The sequence below is a fragment of the Ornithodoros turicata genome, chromosome 4 (assembly GCF_037126465.1).
Source record: "Ornithodoros turicata isolate Travis chromosome 4, ASM3712646v1, whole genome shotgun sequence".
In the NCBI taxonomy this organism is placed as follows: Eukaryota; Metazoa; Arthropoda; class Arachnida; order Ixodida; family Argasidae; genus Ornithodoros; species Ornithodoros turicata.
Genome location: NC_088204.1, coordinates 75138176 through 75161126, shown reverse-complemented (window position 1 = coordinate 75161126; position 22951 = coordinate 75138176). Strand labels below are relative to the sequence as shown.

At 45.2% G+C, this 22951-nt stretch overlaps 1 protein-coding gene across 3 annotated transcripts in view; it reads right to left on the bottom strand.

Moving 5' to 3' along the window:
• LOC135391886 (tectonin beta-propeller repeat-containing protein 1-like) overlaps positions 1-19511 on the bottom strand; it is a 42634-nt gene extending 23123 nt beyond the window's left edge. For 2 of the 3 annotated variants that reach the window (XM_064622414.1, XM_064622416.1), the window contains exons 1-11: positions 19319-19511; positions 19010-19244; positions 18750-18932; positions 12277-12399; positions 11547-11651; positions 11280-11460; positions 11081-11181; positions 10901-11017; positions 5163-5354; positions 1237-1337; positions 1042-1157 (exon numbers count right to left, since the gene is read on the bottom strand). In XM_064622414.1, coding sequence (XP_064478484.1) covers positions 1042-1157; positions 1237-1337; positions 5163-5354; positions 10901-11017; positions 11081-11181; positions 11280-11460; positions 11547-11651; positions 12277-12399; positions 18750-18932; positions 19010-19231 — 1441 coding nt within the window. In that variant the 5' untranslated portion in view covers positions 19232-19244; positions 19319-19511. The remainder of the gene's footprint in view (positions 1-1041; positions 1158-1236; positions 1338-5162; positions 5355-10900; positions 11018-11080; positions 11182-11279; positions 11461-11546; positions 11652-12276; positions 12400-18749; positions 18933-19009; positions 19245-19318) is intronic. The other variant, XM_064622415.1, reaches the window with a different exon arrangement.
• Between the last annotated feature and the right edge of the window lie 3440 nt (positions 19512-22951).

The window sequence follows — 22951 nt, the reverse complement described above, 5'->3', positions numbered from 1 at the left end:
CGAGCTGCATCGTGGAACGAAGGTAGAGTAACATAAGGGCGTTATGGAACGAAAGGAATGAGCAACACCAGGACATATAGGAACAAAAGTAACGAGCGACATCGGGGATTAAGGAACAAAAGTAGCGAGCGATATATCGGTATTAGGGAACGAAAGTAAATAGCGACATAAGGGCATCAAGCAACGAAAGTAACAAACACCATAAGGGCATAGATGAACGGAAGCAACGAGTGACATAAGCGCATTAAAAAACGAAGGTGAACAGAAACTTTAGTGCATTATGGCACGCAAGAATAAGGAGTGACACAGGGGCATTATAGGGAACGGAGCTAATGAGTGACGTAAGGGTATCAATGAACGAAAGTAAACAGCATCATGAGGGCATAAATGAACGGAAGAAACGAGTGGCATAAGAGCATAAAAGAACGAAAATAACGAGCGATATATGTGCATTAGGGAACGGAATTAACGAGCCACATGAGGGCAGTCAGGAACGAAGGTAAGGAGCGACATAAGAACAATAAGGAGCGAAAGTATCCAGGGACACAGCAACGTTAAGGAACGGAAGGGACACGAAGGCACTAGGGAACGAAAGTATAGCGAGCGACCTCAAGGCATTGTGAAACGGCTGTAACGTACAACAAAACATTATATAATCAAAGTAGCGACATAAAGAAATACCATCAAAACAAAAGTAAATGACCAAAGAAAAGCATTGAAAAACAAAAACGCCGAGTGCCGGCAAAAATGCTGAAAAAATAATAATAGATTCGGTGTTCAACACAGCGAGACAATTATGACCATGACCAACACGTAAGGATATTAAAAAACAAAGCAACGGCATTACATAGAACGAAGGTAACGAGCAATATAACGACATTAGGGAGCACGAGTAACGAGCGACGTGACTGCAACGAAGGACAAAAGTAACGTGCGATGTCGTTTCTTATTACATTTTCTTCTCGAGAATTTTGATATTTCAATATTTGTCCATATGACCTGTCTGCATCAATTCGGAAGTGGCAATATGAGGTACGGTACCTGAAGTAAACCATGCACTTGGAGCTGCAAGGTAGTCGATTGTGCAAGCACCTCCACTGACCCACTTCCAATTAATCGAACCCACGCAATCAGCAGGGTCAAACTTGCAAGTGCTGCTGTAAAATCGAAGGTGATACAGTGATAACAGGTGATTTTTAAGACAATGATAAGACAGCAGCAAGATAGGTGTATTACCCAGTGATGTTGCCGTCATCGCGGATTCTGGAGCGTAGATTACCTTGAAGTTCAGAGGTCCCGTACACAAAAGCAGAATCGTCGCCAACGTTCTCAGCACCCTATAGATGTAAGTTGAAATGTGGCAGTTGTCGAAAAAGCCAGACAGCGACGGATTATGAGTCACGCAGTTCTCGATTGCCAGTCGAGTGTGTTAAAGGGGCCGTAAACAGGTACAAAAGGTGCACATTTATTTGTGTTATATTATTGTGTTATATTATATTAAAACAAAAGGCGCTTGCATACGGATGAAATATTCACTGCACTCTTCCGAATTTTAGCTCCGCCCCGCGCTCTAACTTTACGTCATTTTGACGTAGCGCTTTCCTCGCCAATTACGATCGAGTGTTCCACGTATGGTTTTATCTCAAACGCGGAATTGGACTAGATGAACTTGAATCCTCTTCTATTCAACATCTAAACAGTTACAGCCTCAAACTGAAAAAGAAATGAGTTTAATTTAGGTATCATACGCGCACTACGTTTTCTTGGCAGTAGCACGCAGCACGCCACGAGTGCGAATGAATATCCGGGACTCCAGTTCGCGATGGAACATCTTCGTCATCTTCGAGTGGTTCTGACTCGTGGTTCTGACAACTGGGCTGCCGTGCTTTGGTTTGAGCTACGCGGCATCGCGTCACCAGCTCGCGTGGTACAGTGGATAGCGTGCTGGCCATGTCACGTCGTGACTGGGAGGAACCCGGGTTCGAATCGCGTCATGTGATAGCAGCCCAACTGTTGACGTTTGCGCCAGCCGGAGATGTTGAAGATGTCATGACGTTGAATTTCGGAACCATGGAGCGCAAAACGTCGTTTCACACAAACAAACTGAGCGCTCCGACTCACATGTTTATTGGCTGGTAATTCGAAACGTCATGTCCGCAGCTCGGCCCCCCGATTGGACGGCAAAACACTACGTAGCCATGTGACGTATGCGTGGTGGAGAGGGGCCCGCTGGTTACTCATCTTTGAAAGCAGTTATATGGGTCAATAGGCGCGTTTACATGGGCGTATACGTCGACTGAAAGCAAGATCGATTAGCCGATCGATTAGTCAATAGCCGAACGAAATGTATATTCGGGTATTATGACCTGTGTTCTTTCATGGGGTGTCATTATTTCAGAAATGTTTGGTGGCCCCTTTAATAACCAATTACGCTACACTGGCATCTGCTTACCAAGGGATTTCATTCAACTAACGGGACACCCACTCACTCTCATCACATTCCGTCCAACATTTCTTCTTCGTCACACACACACACACACAGGTACAACACATTACGAGGCAGCGGCATCTGATGAACACGGTGGAAAGTAACTGTTCTGAGGCTGAAACACATCAAGACGAAAACAACGACGACTGCCATCCTTAAATGTTCATGATCTTATGCACGTTGAAGCTTGTGTTCAGTATCAGAACAATTACTTTCAATCGCGTTCTCCAGATGTCGCTGCCTCATTGTGTGTGTGTGTGTGTGTGTGTTTTTTTTTTCGCGTGCGTGTGTGCGTGTATGTGGCAATCGAAAGATGTGTGGTTCATATCCTGCCGCTGTCTGGCTTGTTCGACTACTGCCAATGTCATCTTTCAATTGTCCATGTACTTGGGCACCTTTAGGCTTGTGTTGTGTTCGCCTGTTCATGTGTTTCAGCCTCGGGACAGTTGCTACTCCGTTAGCATTAGGAGTGTCAAAATGGAAAAAGCTGTATGTATGTTTGTGTATGTGTGTGTGTGTGCGTGCGTGTCTGTGTATGAGATGGTGAAGCCCCACCGAGGCAGAGGTATAAGTGGACGTGTAAAAGGGATATAAGAGGGTAAATGTAAATGGAGGTAAATCATTTGAAATTGAAGTAGTTGAAGGTAATTAAGAGTAAGAGGTAAGAGTAATTTAAGGCAAATAAAACAAGAAAGTTGAGTTTAAAGGTAATGAATGCAAGATATACGAGGGGTGTTCAAGTCAAACCGGGACTTTTTGTCTCGTATGTGTACAAAGTGGCTCGCTCTACTTCTTTTTCGTCATTTTCACACGTGACAGGCCTCCACGTTGACCACGTGGTGGTCCAAAGTTTCTGCAAAGCAGAAGACACGTGCTGGACAAGAAGGCCGACAACGAGGTGAGCGCGCACATCGAACAGAGAATTCTCATGGAGTTTCTCCCGAATGAAGGCGTAAAGTCATCTGAAATTCAGAGAAGGCTTCAGGCTCAGTATGGCCACGATACACTTAGCCCCAGCAAAGCGTTTGAGTGGTACAAACGGTTCCGAGACCGCTGTACATCAGTGCAGGACGATCCCGGCCTGGGCGGCTAACAGCTCCGTGTCAGAGTTCCTCAGAACATCCAACTTGTGGAGCACCTGATCCTCAAGGACCGACGGATAACATGTCTCGAACTGACTGCAAAGACGGACCTTTCTGTGGGAACGTTGAACACTATCGTTCATGAACACCTCCAGTTTTGGAAAGTTAGTGCCCGTTGTGCCCCGAGGCAGCTCTCCGTATTTATCCGACGGAGAAGACTGGAAATCTCCCAAGAGCTAAGGTACCGTTTCGACACCGAAGGACAGCCGTTCCTTGATCGGATCATCACGTGCGATGAAACGTGGGTGAACCACTTCACTCCTGAGTCTAAACACGCATCAAAACAGTGAAAGCATCCGGGCTCGCCAGCTCCCAAGAAGTTCCGAAGCACCCCGTCTGCGGGCAAGGTCATGGCCACGGTTTTCTGGGACAAGGCTAGAGTTGTTCATGTTGATTTTCTGCCCAGTGGTACCACGATCAATGGTGCATATTACTGCCAGGTTCTCAGGTATGTGCATAAGGCGCTGAAGCAAAAGCGGCCGGGCCACAGGACAATGCACGCCCGCATACCGCGCATCTCACGACACGTACCTTACAGGAACTTGGCTGGGAGTTGCTGCCACATCCCCCTTACAGTCCAGACCTCTCCCCAAGCGATTTCCATCTCTTCGGGCCACTGAAGGCGTTCCTTGGACGCCGCAACTTCAGCTGCAGCAACGAGGTCAAGAATGCGGTCTGATCATGCCGGCTACGCGCCGGTAAGGATTTCTACGCTGCTGGCATTCAAGCCCTCGTGAAACGCTGGGACAAGTGCATTAGTGCTGCTGGAGATTACGTTGGAAAATAAAACTAATTTCTCGCCTGTAAGTTCATTGTACACCCCTCGTATATGTAATTAAGAGAAAGATTAAATAAAATTGAAGATTACCGAAGGCAACAGCAGCTTACCAGAGTTAATTAAAGGTAATTGACGACGATTAAACGCAAATTGAGTAATTAAACTCGTTAGTAGATGGACAGGTTGGTACATGATCCCTCGATGCAGCGAAACAGGTAAGGACGGACACAGAAGACGCGCTACACTTTCAACAATAAATGTGGAAGATCTTCATAGGCACAAACATGTATCATCCGATTATCCAATGGCTGTGTTATCCATACCAGGTTTTTGAGATGATAAGGCCAAGTTGCTTATCTGTGAGAAGCGCTGTTGATTTGCTCACGCAGCCGTCCCCTTCTTGTATTATCGTTTTTGTTTCGATACGTGGCGTGTGTGCAGATCCTTTGAAAATTTGATAGTTTTCGTGTCTTTGTACAATGGCTTTCCCCCTGTGTTCAATATTTCGACATGCACATGCTCAGGCATGGACGGAAACGAGCATGCGCTTGTCGTCAACACCACATGACGGCGATTAATATGAAATTAGAATAATGTGAATTGTCAATTTCCATTCTCACTGTTTTAGTCTGCACCCCGCCGTCGGTAGCCGTTCTGAGGCAGAAACACACAAACGGACGAACTGTCAATATTTTTGTACTTACATATTCCGATGAATGGTGTGTGATACTTGAGTTCCCTGAAATGTTGTTACCTGTGGTGAATTTCCAACGCCGGAAAAGAAACCCGAATCTGGATCAGATTGCTGCTCCTGCAAGCTGCTGGTCATGCTCAGAGGCTTTCCGGTTGTCACGGTTAACTCCTTCCATCCTCGTCCGCTTGGCTCTTCATGAGTTACGCCGGTTCGCAGACAGATGCGATGGTCAGATCGCCTTATACCCCACACCTGTCACGCAACACAGTGGAGAGAGCGAACACAGTATGATGAAAGATGAAAGTCACTGAGAAGGTTAGCCAGCTGTAGTACTCGAACCCACATCCTCTGGACTACCGGTCCAGGGCTCTACCAATTGAGCTAAGCTAACACGCCTTCCCAGCGACTTTCGGGGTGCGTCATCTGAAGGGACAAACCAGCCACTCTCTCTCACTCATCCTCCCTTTCCCTCTTACATTTTTGCTCACTCATACACACATTCATACGACTTGATCGACGGAAGCGGCAAATGCTGAACATAAGAGAACTGATGTTCTGAGGCGGTAACAACATAAAAGGGACAAATACAAACAAAGCCTCAATTTGGGCTTTGCTTCTATTTGTCCCTTCTACGTTGTTCCAGCCTCAGAACATCAGTTCTCTCATGAATACAGTATGCCTGCTATTTTTACGCTTAATTCTTCCTATTGGCTGCAACAGCTAGCCGCATCACTCCATCTCGCGAGAAGTAGTGCGACGACTCCGACACTATTGGGGCCCTGTCAGCGGCACCTGGTGGCGCTGCAGTAAAATTTATTCAGCGGAGTAACTTTGTTGAGGGAGACAGGCTTTCGTGCCGTTCTTAAGCTGAACACGGGTACATATCGTGCCAGGCCCATAGCATGACACGATGTGCCTCGGTGACGACCCCATTCCGTTCTCATTCCTTCTCTTTAACGATGTGACTTGATGATCAAGCCCTGTTCTGCCTGTCGGGCAGAGCCTCAAGCCTGTTCGAGTCTACGAATTTAGGAATCTCCCTGTCTCCTCCCTACTGTCCTCTCTCCATGTGTCCACGTCTTTACGCCGCCCATGGCCACAGTTGATTCGCGGCGCTAACACGAAAGAAAAGGACCCTTCATTGTACGTATGTTTTCATAGCAAATATTTCAGTTGTGACTAGGGTTGCCACCTTTCGGAGTGCCAAATACCGGCTGAGGGAGAGGAGGTGGAATAGAGAGAAAGGAGGAAATGTTCGCGGGGAAGGGAAAGTGGGTGAGCGGTGAGAGTATACAGAGAGAGAGAGAAAGAAAGAACGAGCGCACTCGCTCAAGACAACAATGATACTAATAATGAATCACTAAGAAAACGACTGTCGACTACGGAGTTGGGTCTGTGCTCCAGATTTATTCAAGCTGTAGTGGAACGTTGAAAGCAAAACCCCGTAAAAACCCCTATGAAACGTGTTGAGCCACAAATACCGGCAAAAGGCTGCCGGTATCACCTTCCTACCGGCAGCAAGCAAATAACCGGCCCTGCCGGTATAATACCGGCCTGGTGGCAACCCTAGTTGTGACTAGGCTACGGAAACCGAGATCCCAAAATCCCGGGATTTCACTATAAGTTCATGTCCCGAAACCCCCGGGATTATAAATTTCGGCTTTCTTGACAACAAATATACAAATATTCGGTGGTACGAGTGAAAGGGAAAGAGCGGTGTTCAACCGACCTTTTTGTTTCAAGCGTCCCTTCCCCGAAAAATATCATTTGCATTTCGAAACCGAACCAGCCTTGTCGTCCACCACACATTACAACGACGTTAGCTGATGACTCGTGTGAACTACGCAAGCCATGGCGGAGAGCAGCCCTCAAGTAGCGTAAAACTCCCGTGAAATCTCAGAAGGAGTCTTCCAATCCTACAGCAAGAAATATTGCAGAATCTCTCTCTCTCTCTCTCTCTCTCTGCAGAATCTCTCTTTTTGTTATTTTGTTCCTCACGAATATGTATATTTGAAACGACAATATACAGGGTGTCTCAGCTAAATCCCTGTGCTCAATAATTCGGGAACGGGTGCACCAATCGGCGAACTTCCCTTTTACAAGTGTCTGTCCGATACCACCTACAAGCTGCGCACCGTGTGAACGGGTGGGAGGCGCTCATTATTTACGACTTCTATAAAAAAAACAACTTCTAAAGCGGAGCGCTGTCGGCATTAAAATGGGTACGACCCTTTGTGACCTTCAGTGGACACCTTTTAGAGAAAAATCTGCCACCGGAGCGGGTCATTTGTTGCAGTAATTAATTGGTTTTGGTTTACATATTTTTACATGAGACAATTGATGTTCTAAGACTGGAGCACATATAGAAAGGACAAATACGTACAAAGCCATCTATCTTTCATCATTACATATTTTTGTGAAGCGCAAAAGGACGCTCTTCTACTCCCTTATCCACCAACGAATTATGTCCTTACACGAATGGATTATACACCAATGAATTATAACCAACCGCGAGTCCACCTCACGAGCTAACGAGAGCAACGGCGACCGTTAAAACTAGCGCGAGACGGGTTTCACGGGGCATATTTCGTGCTCGCTTCGTCAATGGGACAGTGGCGTAATCTCTGACCACAACTTCGACCGAACATACTCAGCTGCATACCCTGCATACCGAAATGGGGGAAGGTACAGAACCCGAGCGATGCGCGCGGTCCTTCTCATCCTCTTCTCCGTCCCTCACAAGGCAAGCGAGGCAGGAGGCTACCCAATAGGACAAACGTAACGACGATATTGATATTGACGACTGGCGCACGTGATATTGATATTAGCTGACTACGCCTTGTAGCGCGAGCGCGTCAACGTCATTTCCGTCACTTCACTTCTTTAGTTTTTCGACTATGCTTTGGAAGGCAGCAAACATGCCGTCGTCGCGTGGTTCTCGCAGTGCTCGAACAACTGCCCAGCAATTCGAGGTTATGGCCCGATGCATGCAAACCACCGGTATTTTAGGGTGTAGTTTCGTATCGGGACCACTCGTTTTTAAAAATTAGTGAAGGAGTTAGGAAGGTAAATATTGCAGAGAAGTGGAAGAAGCTCATATACTGGATATAGAAATGTACGAATTATAAAACTCCGTGGACTAGAACATTTTTATATGCATTTCAACAACCCCATCTGATTGTATAGCGAGTAATCTGCAAGAGCTCTCCTCTACGTTTTACACATTGCACATTGTGAATTGAGTTTGTGGGCACGTTTGTGTGCGTTCGTCTCCAGGCATTTCTTTCCTTCTCGCGGTAGCTGATGTTATTAAAGCACTTGTCGCTCAATATTATTTTGTTCTAATTTTGTTACGAGCTAGATCATGAAAGTGCCACTTTTATAGGGGTGTCCACGCTAAGTGTGAACAGATTTTTAAAAAATATATCAATCACTTTTTCCGAGATGAAATCAATCGCAATATAGCATATGCTGAAGGTTACTCCCTAGGGGGGCATTAACAGACTCCTAAGGCAATGTCTTAATTAACTTTCAATAATTAACTTTTTAATTATAAAAGCTACGAAGTTGCACCAATGAGAACATCTGATCTCTTCGGTCATCAAATACCAAAGCCGTTTTCAGAACAAAAATCCGTTCGATAAATCGTCCGCAAAAAAATCGTGATGGAACGCCATTTTTTCTTTATTTTATTCATTGCGCATCTCTAGAGACGCGTCTTTTCTTCGCCCCCAATACGAGGGGATGAAAGAGCACACTATCGCCTCTTGCGTCCTGGAAAAAATGAAAAGAAAACAGAAAATGCAGCCAAAGACAAGGGCAGTCGCGATAGAGTCACCCGGTAGATTTGTGTTTTTGTTTTGTTTCCGCAAATTAAAGCTAATCTTCGACGCATGAGGCGGCACTGTGCTCTTTCACTCTCTGACACTGGGGGTAAAGGAAAGCCGCTTCTTTGAAGATACGCAATAAACCAAATAAAGAAAAAAATGGCGTTCCTTCACGAATTTTTTGCGAACGATCTACCGAACGGATTTTTGTTCTGAAAACGGTTTTGGTATCTGGTGACCGAAGAGATCAGATGTTCTCACTGGAGCAACTTCGTAGCTTTTATAATTAAAAAGGTAATCATTGAAAGTTAATTAAGACATTGCCTTTGGAGTCTGTTAATACCCCCTAAGGAGTGCCCTTCAGCATATGCTATATTGCAATTGATTTCATCTCGGAAAAAGTGATTGATATGTTTTTAAAAAATCTGTTCACACTTAGCGTGGACACCCTGTATAAAGCGCTGAAATAAATCGAATATACCAGTTTTCCAGATTTGACCCCGGGTTTGAAAATACGATTTCAAGGGGATATATGTTTATACGATTAGGTGCAAATAATATACCTTCAGGGAGGTATAAAATTACTTTACCTCAGACACCGGGACAAATTACTTTACCTGGGACAAGCAGTTTATACCCTAAAAGGCATAAAATTTTCTAACAGTATAGTACGTGGGCTGCTCTTCGTAAAATCTACTTCATCTAACTGAAATCCATCTTGACCGTTATGGCTGCATGGTTCACGGTTCGCAGCTTCCGTTATCTTCCAGCCAAAGAAACCTTCCGCCATTTTCTTGTTCTCTGTGGGCGCATGCAACGTTAACGTCTTTTCACCTGGGTTACCCTCTCGTATAATACCGATCACGATACGTAGTTTGCCTAAGCCAAAGATTGCGCCACTTTTAACGAAAACGATCAAGTTACGTCACGCGTCACAAGAAGCAAGTCACGGGCCCGCTAGGCCCGCTGGCACAGACTCGTTTCCTCATTATGCGTGCAACTTCGTTATCATTTTGCGTTTCGGTAAGCTAACGATTCCTTATGCCGGTTTAGTTTCGCTAGCGCAGTGATTAAGCCCCCAGATCACCCAGGTCAGACGCCTCGGGGCAGCGCCCTCGGGAGGGAGATAGATACGTTGTCGCATCCTAGGGTGGTTTCAATGACCCACTTCCTGATTCCTGCGTTGTTCACTGACGTTGCGTCTATGCTACACACGACGGGATTTTTTGGCCGACGTATTCAGCCCCAGATGTATTCGGCCGGTGGTAGCTATCGAACCACTAGTCTTCAGGATGACCTTAGAGCTACCCCGAATGAGACGATGCTGAATACACGACGCTACTGTGGCTTCTGCTGTGCCCATCTTAGGGTACGTGAATATTAGATCCCTCTATGTAGCGTAAGGGCAACCCCGTCGTCTGCTACGATATCCACCATTTTGACTCCAAAGCACAGGAGGCATCGGGCTGACAAAGCTGTCTACACACGACACTATTGCACTAAGTGAACTTGGTGGAAGCGGAACACAGCATTCAGGCGTGGTGACCGAGAGCGCCAAAATGGCGACATGAGGTGCATCACTTCTGCAAAGGGTGGTATTATAGTGCTTTGGGGACAGGGGTTCGGCTGCCAGTAAGGGTGCTAGTACCCCACACAGAACAGAAGGCATCTTAGTACTCAGCCATCTAATGGCGTATTCAGGCACCTTAGCCTTTCCTTTCTATGGGCTGCTGGTGTATTCTTGTACTATATGCTATTATATGTTGCCATGCTATGTATACACGATGCCGTGTACCATGTTCTGCACAGTATTGGAACTATATAGCTGTGCGTCTATGTATATGCTGTGATTCCATAATTTGCTGTTCAGCCATCTAACTGCCCTTGATGACACGGAACGGTCGCAGACGCCATGGATTTCAGCATACGAATATCATTCAGCAATTATCTAAAGCTACTACGACAGCTTACCTGGTTGTTAGGTCCTACGGTGATGGCAACCATCTTCGTAGCTACCTCAATCCACCCTGATCCTGTAATCGATTCCAGGCAACCAAGATCTTCTCCTATTCCATACCGAAACCATACCTTTACAATAACAGACAAGAGCTTCAGAAACGTATACTATGGGGATCTCACAAAAATGCTCACTGTGCCATAGCGGCTGATGGCCCACACTGAACTGGGCCCGACAGCAACTTGTGCAAGCTTCTGGTCAACTTGGGGCGCTGGTACTTCAGTCCAACCCGTGCCTCGGATGAAAAAGTCACAGAACTTCACATGATTGTACTATTCATACTTTTACCGCGTGTCAAAGACATGAGAGAACCACGAAAAAACTGGGACTTACCCATGTAGTTGTCTTTGGACACGCCAGTCCGCACGAGGGCACTGCCGTTTCGTGCGACAGCCCATGTCAACCCAGTTAGTCCAACTGATATTTGGATCACGTCCATGTTTTGCGGACCAACTGCATCAATCCAGCTGTCGCCTTCCGGATTCAGACGACTGACTCCTGAACGAAATGCTGCCTAGACGGGAAATGCGTGTATGTCATGAAAACGTGAATGGTTGGAGGCTGCCACGCGCGGTAGTACAAATATTTCTCCGAACTTACTTTGCCTTGATCGTTTACAACCCACACAGCATAACTGTCTGGTTCACTACCAGGAACTCTCTCGCCGCCTGCAGCAACGTCGACAAGCAGATCCCCGTGGGCGATCTTTAAAGGAGCACAGAAAGCGCTTCAGTCACGTCCATTTTTTCAAACCAAGCCATCAACCTGACTGCTAAAACCATGCGAAGTGATTCACTCGACAGATGCGTACATATTGCGGAATTCGATTTTGAAAATCGCGACCGCGCGCAACGGTGGCAATGCCCGCAACTAGCCAGCAGAGTCGCTTTGACGTCATCGCGCTACAACCCGCTAGCTGGTTTGCTTGTTTGGAGAAGCGTCGTCTGCTACACAGAGAGAGAACTGGAAGTATAGAAACGAAAAAGAAAAAAAAAGTGGGAAAACCGCCGGCCTCGATTGGAGCGCGGTCTCTCTTGTAACCGCGATGACATCACAATCCTCCTCCTCCTCGTTTCGGCCTGCAGAGCGAGTCGAGCGGGAACGCGCGCGTCGATGTTCGGGGGCGCTTTATTCCAAGAAAAATACTGGGTACAGAAAATCTTTTTGTGTTAGTTGTCACGTCAAGTTACGTCCTTTCGTAATTCGCCACAAACAGAAAATCTTTGGATGGCTTTCTGTGCTCCTTTAAGAGCAACATCAAAAACCATCGATATAAAAACTTTATAGCCAAGAGAACTATGTCGGCAGAATGTGGTAGATGTTCAGTTACCTTAGCCCATTTCTCAAAGGCGGTGTAGTGCCTGTTCCTGATCCACTTCCGGCGACGAACAAACGAGTTCCATTTCTTTTTAGGGGCGTATGTGCGTGGAAAATCCAAGCTATATGTCCAGCCCTATAAAAGGAGAAGGTGTTAAAGTCCTCCCCAGGTAAAACGCAGTTCTGCGAGACATTTACCCTCAATATTGAGCCTGTGGGACTAAATACTAGGGGTGTGCAGTACTTAACTACTTGTAGTTAAAAAGTATTTAGAAACTACTTGCAAAAATGGTAGTTACAACTGCTAGTTAAACTTTTTTTTATTTCACCGCAGTAGTTAGGTTACAGCGGGCTACAGCTATGCTTCGCATTTTTTCGCTTAGCGTTCCGTTTGCTTCACGGCCTTAGCACAGAGCGCACTTGCATCATTTTCTGTTTCAAGGGCACATGAGGAGAAAGTACGTCTTTTGTGTAAATGAGCGTACATAACGATCGACACACAGCACGTTCAAGAAGCTCACGCCCCCTCCGTCGTCAGATTAGGGGCCATGACTGTATCATTTCATGACATTGTATTGTATGGAGGGGCGCGTGCTATGTTATCATTGTTCCCAGTGTGGGAGCTCCCCATGCACCCAGCCGCTATTTCTACGCCTAAAGCGATCACAGATATAACAACACGCACAAAATATCGGAGTAGTTACAAATGTAGTTAAATAACTACATCCTCGTAGTTACAAAGTAGTTTTAACTAGTGCAGCTATGATGTTGTTGCACTAGTAGTTAAACTACAATTTGACGCAGTAGTTAGTAGCCATAGTTAAACTACTAAAAAAGTAGTTACAGCACATCCTTGCTAAATACGACAGTTCATCGAGTTACTTTTTTAGACATCACAGCACCGTTGCACCGAAAGAACATTGCGCATTGCAAAGAACATCGTACCGACGAAGGCAGCTCAATGGATGCATAGATCATCAACGTCACAAATACCGAGACTCATCCTAGTGCGACATCTCTGCTAGTGAGGCGCCAAGCGGTCACGTGCTTGCAAGAATGAGGACTGGCCGAAGGTCTCCCTCCACTGACATTATAGCCACTGGCGCCAAAGGCCTGTTCCAAGGCCTCCATGAGGCCTTAGAACGGTTAGCCCTTTCACCAGTACCACCACCACCACCTGTTCCAAGGTATGTGTCTCGCTGACGCTCTGCAGCGAAGAACCCACTGGCTGCAGAGCGTTCCGAAACGACGACGAGCGCTGTTGACAGGCACCGCATGCGCGAGGACTCTGTTCTGTACACCTTTAAAGGAGCACAGAGGTGACCCTCAAAAGTGTTTTCCGTTCTTTAGTTTTCTTTTTTTTTCTTTTCTTTTTTTTTTTTTTTTTTTCTGTGCGGAGTGTTCTCCAACGAATAAAATGAGCACTTGCGAAAGAACGATGAGCGCGTGACGTCAGCAATCTCCCTGGCAATCCGTGTAGTAGCAGTAGTAGACGTCGTTGTGGTAGTGGGGGTATGGACAGTAATTGTGGACGACCAGTCTTTAATGTTTTTCACAGTGATGGTGATCCATCGCCCCATGTGAGGTTATCTGTTACAGTGCCTTCTGAGGGTAACACACGCATTTCCGTTACCGCTTCTATTTTCGTGACTGCAATATTTTTTCCTTTTATAGGAGAAAAAGTGACAGTTCCTGAAATTGGGAAAGGGAAGGCATGATCCCTGCGGAAGCCTTATGCGATAAGCCATGCCTGTGTTATCTCTTTCTACTATCCCGGTGTGGGTCGGGTTTCCAACCTCCTTTCGTCGGATTGACAAGGATTGCGCTGAAAAATTCGTCGCGCGCTCCGTAAAGCATGATATTCGGCTATTTTTCCCGATGGGATAGCTCCTCAATATTCCTGTCAATTACGTTGAATTTGAGTAAATTCAGCGCGCTCTTCACATTGGTGGTATAAAAAGGTGACCTTTACTTCTCGGAGAACAAGGAGCAGTCAAAAACAGGGACAACGACACAAGAAGACACACAAACAGAGGCTCCACTATCAACAAGGTTTTACTGAACTACACAAGCACATTTATAACCAATGGTGTAGAGGGGGAAAAAGGGGGCAAAAACGGAACACACGTGGGGGCCATAAAAACACGAGGAACAACCGGATCTAACTACTCAACTCCAGCTTTTAGTCTGCATTCCAAGAACCCAAACTCTTCCCTTGTTAGCGATATCGACGGCTCATTAACTATCAGACCCATACAGACATGTACAAGATACTCAAAACTGTATTTAAGATAAGATAATAAATACTAATGTTAGAATGTAATTAAGATAGTGTATAAATACGTGAAAATTAAAGTAATTAAGATACAGTACAAAATACTTCAAAAAGTATTTGAAATACAATTAAGGTACTATTATCCTTGAACGCAAAAAGTCACTGGTCAATGCGGCAAGTCGCCGCTATGTGACATGAATCACCTAAACCCCGCGGACTACGCTAGCCGCAGCTGTGTGATAGGAGTCATCTGAACACAAGTCCCAAAAAGACGACAGAGAGATACCACATAACTCGACTAAGTATATGTGACCCAGAACAAACCAAACTTCTAGCAGGTCAGGTGCTCGGCGAGGTCAGAATTCGGCGTCACCGCGTCAGGGCACACATAATAGGACCCTCACTGGCCAGGGATTAGTACACACGGGGCAAGATCTCTAAATGGAGACGGCTAAGAAGGGTTATATCTCATATGGCCCGAGTGTGCATAAGGCCCAAGTGACCAAAACGTCCAAATGTTCATAAGACCCGGAAAAAAAATTGGGCCTTTTGCGCATTTGGGTCAAATGAGCAGGACAGGATAAGGTGTCCAGAAGGCCCTAACGCCCAGAAGGCCCAAATGGTCATATGGCCCGAAAACCAGAAAGGAAGACTAACAGTGTAATTTTTCGACCGTATTTTTCAGTGTATAAGCGCCGTTATACATTGAAAGAAGTTCTCTGAAGAAGTCCTGCGCGTCATCTAATGTCATAATCCTGCGCAGGACTTCTTCAGAGAACTTTTCTTTATATATAACGGAGCTTGTACACAGAAAAATGCGGTAATTTTATTAGTGCGAGTTATATGCGAGAAATATTTTTTCTGTAAAATCGCTTTTCAGGTGTGACTCGCAGGAATTCCACACTTTGCCGAGAATCGCTACGGCTTGGTATTTTGCTCGGGACTGAGATTTATTATGTTCATCAAGCAGTGCCTATTTTGGACAATTGCACTCGGTCACTCAGTTAAATATGCTCCTTCTGCAGCGCGCATCTCACGTGAACACAAACAATGCTTTTTCCACCTTGTGAAATGTAGTCTCCAAAGAGTTCAGTTACAGAATCAATTCGAAGGTGTCCGCCTATTTGATAAAGCGCCATTTGGTCGAACGGCCCCGAAAAAATGGCCCCGGAAAATTTGGTGACGGAACAAATGGTCTCGGAAAAAATTGCACCGATGGGTTAGAGCGGAAAAAACGGTCCCATGCGTCGGCGTGGTTTGCGACGTTCAGACCCCTCTCGAAATCGTACCTTTGGTAGCGCATCTGGAAGAGAGAAACGAGGAGTAAACCCTTCTCTCCTATGGAAATTTCCTCCTGAACCCCTCCAGAAATATTTTTTTCTGGCTACGCTACTGTCGTGCCCGGCTTGGATACCTTCGCAGAAAAAGCGCTACATATTGTGCGTCATAGCAGTATTCAAGCGAAAGTTGAAAAGCTTTTAATGCGGCAAACGAATCAGTTGTTCAATAAATATATTAGGCACAGAGCTTACCAATCTGTACCGAGCGAAATATTGAACGCTGTAAGGATCCAATATTTATTTGTATTTTACTTTTTGTCACATTTATATCTTATTTGCTTGAAAATTTGTTTCTTCATTTCAGTACTTTTATTAATATTTTTAGTTCAGTTACCTTTTTCTCTTCTGTCGCATTCAGCATTTAATTAATATTGCGCATATGTGCAAAGAAAATACAGTATCTAGGTCACTCCTAGTCTTCCCTCCTGGTTTTCGGGCCATATGACCATTCGGGCCTTATGAATATTTTGGCCTTCTGGGCATTTCGGCCTTCTGGACACCTTAACCTGCCCTTCTCACTAGACCCAAATGCTCAAAAGGCCCAAATTTTTTTCGGGTCTTATGAAGATTTGGGCGTTCTGGTCACTTGGGCCTTATGCACACTTGGGCCAGATGAGATGATACCGCTAAGAAGGGCCAATGTCCGGGTCAAGTCCGAGAGACTCAGGAAATTTCCACTGAACAAGCAAGATAATTGAAAGACTAGACACAGAAAGTTTGTGAGGGACGGATCCAAAATATGTAATTAGAGTATTGAGTAGAAAATACCATAAAATGTATTTTAAATAGAGTACAAATACACAAAACAAAAAGTATTGAGTAGAGTACCAAAATACCCCAAATTGTATTTAAAATACGGTATTTTAAATACAATACTCCAAATACGTACAAGTCTGGACCCATACTTCATTATCAAAAAGGCCTCGAAAATTTCCCTTTCATTCTTGGATTTGAATCGTCCTCTAATCTTTGTTCTCGGAAACTCTGGAACGCAACCGCAGACCCTAACGTGTTCATGCAAGGTACCCCCACCCGTTTTATTTACACAATTCTTATGTTCCATTAAACGTTCATTTAGGCACCGGCCAGATTGGCCGACATAAACCTTATCACACGAAAGTGGGATTTCATAAACAATAGACCTTTTACATTCCACAAGAGGACACCTATGCTTCTTCTCGCACTCTAGTGATACCTGTTCTTGATTCGTTAACCTAACGAGAGAAGATAGCCTAGAAAAAGACTTAAAAACTACAGCTACACCGAACCTCCCTGCCAATTTTTTTAAATGATGCGACGTTTTATGAATATATGGAATCACCCCCGGTCTACCTTCCAATCTTACATGGGACCTCTTTAGACCCTTAACCTCTGTAAGCAACCTACGGAGGATCATCAGCAGTACCTGCCGAGGAAAACCAGCTTCTTCAAGGCGGTTCAACTGTAGCACAACGCTTTCAGACATGGTATGCACACAAGATTTCTGGAGGGCCTTCCTAACACAGGTCAATCCTATCCCATTTTTTACTACTTTTGAATGGTTCGACCCAAAGGGTAACACAGGTTTCCTGGACCTTTGTTTGTACTGCCAACAAGTATGTTCTGAACCTTCAGAAATACATAGGTCAAGAAACTGGAGTTTGCCACCCACAGGTTTCTCATGTGTAAATTCCAAACCCTGTCCAAAAGAGTAAAACACATTCAGAACTGCATTCTCTTCCAACTCACTATCAAAAAACAGAAGAAAATCGTCTACAAATCTAAAAACCTTCTTTACACCTAAATTCTGCAAAGATTCATTAATGCTAACATCAAATTGCCCCAAAAAAATATCTGACAGAAGCGGAGCAATGCTGGAACCAATACACATCCCTGATGTCTGAGTATAAATCTGCTCGCCAAAAGAGACCCTTAACGACTTTAAATACAGCATGAGTAACTCTACAAAGTCATCAACACTAACGCCGCACTCATCTTGAAAGCCGACAACACCACTCTGTTCAATGCAAAGCTTTACACAGTGCTTCAAACCTTCAGTAGGAAGGGAGTAATATAAGTCATTTACATCAACCGACATAAATTTGAAAGCGACCCCTTCATTTTCCTTCAAAAATTTCACAACTTCCATGGAGTCACGTACTCTAAACGGATCCACGAACTGTAAACTACGTAGCCCTTTCTGAATGTAAGCACCGTATGTAAGCACAGAATGTTCCGTTTTTGCCTCCTTTTTTCCCCCTCTACACCATTGGTTATAAATGTGCTTGTGTAGTTCAGTAAAACCTTGTTGATAGTGGAGCCTCTGTTTGTGTGTCTTCTTGTGTCGTTGTCCCTGTTTTTGACTGCTCCTTGTTCTCCGAGTCATGTACCAACAACCCCATCAAGCTACTCTAGTGACCTTTACTTGGCAAATTTCAGAGTTCATTTCGCAAAAATTTACATAATTAAACTTACGTTACACGATATTCACATCAGGAGGTGGCAAAAACCTTGTAAGAACAAATGCCGTTGACCGCATGATTCTAGGTGGTGTAGTTTTTTTTTTTTAATTATAATTCAATGGCACTTTTCCTGGGACACCCTGTATATCAGCAATAAATCTGTCAACATCCACGCACAACAGCTACCGCTGAAATTCACGTTACACAATCGTAACCGTCCTGTATTTTTTATTTTTTTATTATCTTTTATTCTTCTGGTCTACCTAACCGTTTTGCGCGGCAAACGACCCTCTAGGATGCATCCTTTGACTGCGACGGGTAACCTCCGGTGAGAAGGGAAGCGCCCGACGGACAACTAGCGTCACGTCACGGCGCGCGTCAAACGGCCTTATACCTAGGTGGTGTTGGTCGGACAAGGGTCGAGTCTTACCTCGGGTTCCAATGGTACCCCGTCAAGCTCGCCGTCTATGTGCCAGGAGTCTTCCCACTTCCAGTTACCAGAAGGTAGTGTAATGCTCTCTTTAGGTCGAGCAGATAAGCCATCTTTGCTGCTCCAGAGGTGCCAGTCCGTCGGCAGGAGCCATGTGCCGTATCCGCCTCTGATTTGCCAGCGCTGGAAACATAACATGATCACACTGTATTATAGCGTGCACACGTCAAGCCGCCACCAGCTGCTAACGCAGTGTATACCTGGTTCTCGTAGGTGACCTCGGGGACACGAATTTTATCGCCGTTTGGAACAAACGTGTAGACATGATGGTCACTGCCGATTCCCCAGGCAGCCGATTGCACAGCGGAGACGCGTTGAAGGTCGACACCCGAGTGTGGCAGCTCGCACCAGCAGTTTTCGGCTGTGCTCAGTGTGAACGCATTACCGGTCTTATTAACAGCCCACAGGTTCGACGGTGGCATAGTGGTGCACGCCCTGTCAAAAGAAACACAAAATAAATTGCTACACATGGTGCTTCAGAAAGAAAGCCGAAGGTGGATTAACATTACCTGATCGTTGTGTGCGATGCTCCTGTTCGGTTCACGTGCCCTGTCGCACGAGGCTTGTCACGCAAACAGAGCTGTTAGAGTAGAGGAAGGAGCCAGAGAGAGAGAGACGGTCGATTTTCAGGGTTTTACTGAATCCAGATTAAACGAAGAATGATCCTTAGCACGGGGAACAATATCGTCCTCCGTAACAAAAGCTGTGTCGATAACAACACCTGCGTTCAGGCGGGAGATAAGAGGTTCCTCGAACTACGAGTGCTTGATTTCACTAGTGTAATGTAATGCCGTACGGCTGCGAATGAACCAGGATGTCCGGGACGTATTACATATAATGGTTGCTATATTTTTCTCCTCAACGTACGTCAGGAGAAATATAGCAACCATTATACGTTATTTTGTTTGCCCTCTTTCGTCGTTTTAACGCATAATTGAACTTCTGTATGCAATACGAAGATAGCTGTAAACGTATTTTTATTTGCGACCACGAAAAAAAATCGCTAAAAAAATTACCCACGAATAAAGAGTCATCTAATTGACTAGACACGTCCTCTCAGTTAATTTACCACAAAGCAACAACAACTAGCAAGGATGCATATTCCTTTATTTTCACTTTTCTCTTAGATTCTTCGAGCCATTCTAAGCGTTCTTGCACTCAGTCTGAATACCAAGAAGTAATGACATCGCAGTGGTTTCGTCCGGTCGCGATCTAAGTAGCAATCGTTGTGACTGACGTACAGGCGTCGCCACCCTTAAAGCCCCAGGTCAGATTTTCTCTTCAGCAGGTAAGGAAAATTTGATTGGCTTCCAAATGGCGCTGTTCCAGCCCGCCTTCGGTGGCGTGGCATCGCTTATCATAGTCTGCTAATCTATCGCGAAATGCTAGAATAGAATGTCCTCCTCGTCTGGGAAAGATAAAAATGTTGACGGGACGTGCTCGAACGACTGAAAGCATTTCAATTCAGGAAAGGTCTTTTTCGAGCCATGTGTCAACCGCGAGGTTCCTCCTATCATTATTTCTAATGGGACATGTTGTATTGGTCGTACAAGTACAGGCGTAGAGTGCTTGACATGCTTGAAAAATAAAATGAACGGGAAAGAGCCACACTTTGGATGACACACTTGAGCGAGAAAATAAATGTTTCGATAAGGTGACCCCTGAACTCATTTAAAGTGTGCCCTCGAGCATTCCTTGTGATGGCTAAAATGAAGGCCCCTGGCTAATCTCAATAGGTATCCTATTTCTCGTGAATTTGTTCCCTCGGAACGACTGTTTCTGACCATAAAGTATGAGAAGTCGGGGACAGCAAGCACGCGACACAAGCAGCACGAGTCAAATATGTGCAACGCTTAGGAGGGGATGCGTCCTCTTGTCATAGTTCCCTTCTTGGGTTCCTCAGCTTCCTTGTCGACAGGTACGCGTGGTGTCCCATGTTGGAAAATGTACACCTTCACTTATTTCTACACTTCAGCTCAACTTCAACCTTCACCAGGAACAACGAAAACGTATTGATTTCACATGTACCAACTTGGAACGATACTTTCATATTCTGTTCATAATGAAGCTGTCAATCAAATACAAATCAAACCTACCAGTCTCTTTTGTGGATTTAAATCCGGATTTAAATCAAATCCGAGATTTGAAAACCCAAAAGCCCGAGGTAGCGGCAGGTGCTTTCCTGGCAGACTATCCTGTGGCTAGTTTAGCAAAGCAAGCAAACCAATGTCCGTGTCAAGGAACGATGAACTGGCCAAAGCCCGAGGTAGCGGCAGCTGGGCGATTCCACGCGAAATGATCCAGTGGACCTGCTCAGTCCTCACAAAACTATCGCGCATTTTTACGAAATTTTTTTTAGCACTCCCTAATAGTGCAAAACGACACACCACGAAACATTTCTTCCCAAATCTCAATGTGGCGGGTGCTACACACGATCAAAGTTCGCAACGCTGGCGAAAACCGTGCCTGGCGTGAACGACAGCTGCGGCTCATAGAAAACACCTAGAACTGCGCGGTTTTCTTTTGCGCATAGAGGAAACCATGCTCTACACAGCGTTCAAATCCCGGTTGTCGTACTGTAATCGGTGCTGGTATACAAAGGCCGGAAGTTTCGCAATTTTCCTCCTACTTCGCGATTTTTTTGTGGAAAATCAAACCATTAAATTTTAATGAATATTTTTCCGTGACAAGGCCTCGTGGAATACTTCAACAGGAAAAATCGCAAGACATGTAATTCTTGTAGTCATTGCAGGAAAAAAAGAGGAAGTATGCGATTTTCCCAAAATTCGCTACAATCGAGCGTAAAACACGCAATGAAGAGGTCGGAAGAGACGCCTGAAACCAACGCAGTTTTATAGAACGAGCCTTCCTCTACAACATATTAAAAAATCTCGAGGGTGTTTTTTCGTATACGGGAGAAAATATTTTTTTTTTTGTAGTAGAGGGTATTACGGCCACACTGACCCACATTGCATGTATCCGGTGGGGTGCTATATTTGTTTCTTGGGCTCCCTTTTTAATTCTTCGTATTTCCGATTTTTTTTCTGGTTGGTTTTCAATATGACAGCCACCCGGACCAAAGGAACATGGCTCCAGTTCAGCGCTGTGGAGTTCCAATTCACCAGTATGAATATTATAGGCGCATGGATGCAAGTTCAGTTGATGAAACTTTCCTTTAACACCCACATTTAAATGCTGAACAATTCAGCAAAAATATTAACCACGAAAAGTCTAACAAATTATAACGCTAGAGGAAAAGACGAACGTGCAAAAATGTCATTTACATGGCAGCACTGGAAACGACGGAATCTCGTGGTGGTGGTTCATCGTCCATGCTGTCCTAGGTTCCAGTGAGGCTCACAGCTATATAAAGCCTTGCACCACTCGCGTATAGAAGCCTATACCCGCGTATATCCGCAAGAAACTTCTGGGTTCGGATGAAATACGACGATGAAATACGATGACGCTTGTTGTGATCCGCGGATCGGACGTGGATGGCGCCGCATCAGGAGCGGGTCAGACTCGGATAAACCGCGAGATTGCCATCAGTTTGCTTCACACTAGGTACAGAAGATAGAGTACAAGGTGTACGAAAGCCACTCGCGCATCTGAGAGAGATCTCTGGCTTTGGCGTCTCGAGTCGAGGTGCGCGTTCAGCGCCGATCTTGCGTTTCACTTGCAATAAACTCTACTTATCCCGTTTGGTGCAAAATGTGTTGCTGTGCTTGGTGCCGTATAATCTTTCGTGGAAGTTAAATCTGTACTTGCTGTCGTGTATCCTTTGGTAGCATCATGGACGCTCAGGACCTGTCCTCGCTACAAAAGCTATACCGCTAAGGGTTTTCACTGTCGGAACGAGAGAGAGGAAGTCGCCCGTGTGGATGAAGTTTGGTGACAGCTTTTTTGTTGCCCCTCCCCCTCTTTTTTTTTTTTTGCTCTTTTGTGCTGACGGGAAATAACGTTTATTTCCTGGAAAATTGGCCTGATATATCGAGCATAGAAACTGAACTATTGCTGCGTGACGCGGATTTTTCGGATAGGATGCGGATGTGAAAAAGCTCATCCGCGCAGGGCTTTAGCTCACACGACAAAAAGTATTACTTAGACCTGCCCATCACCGCTAATCCCTAATCTCCGTTGCC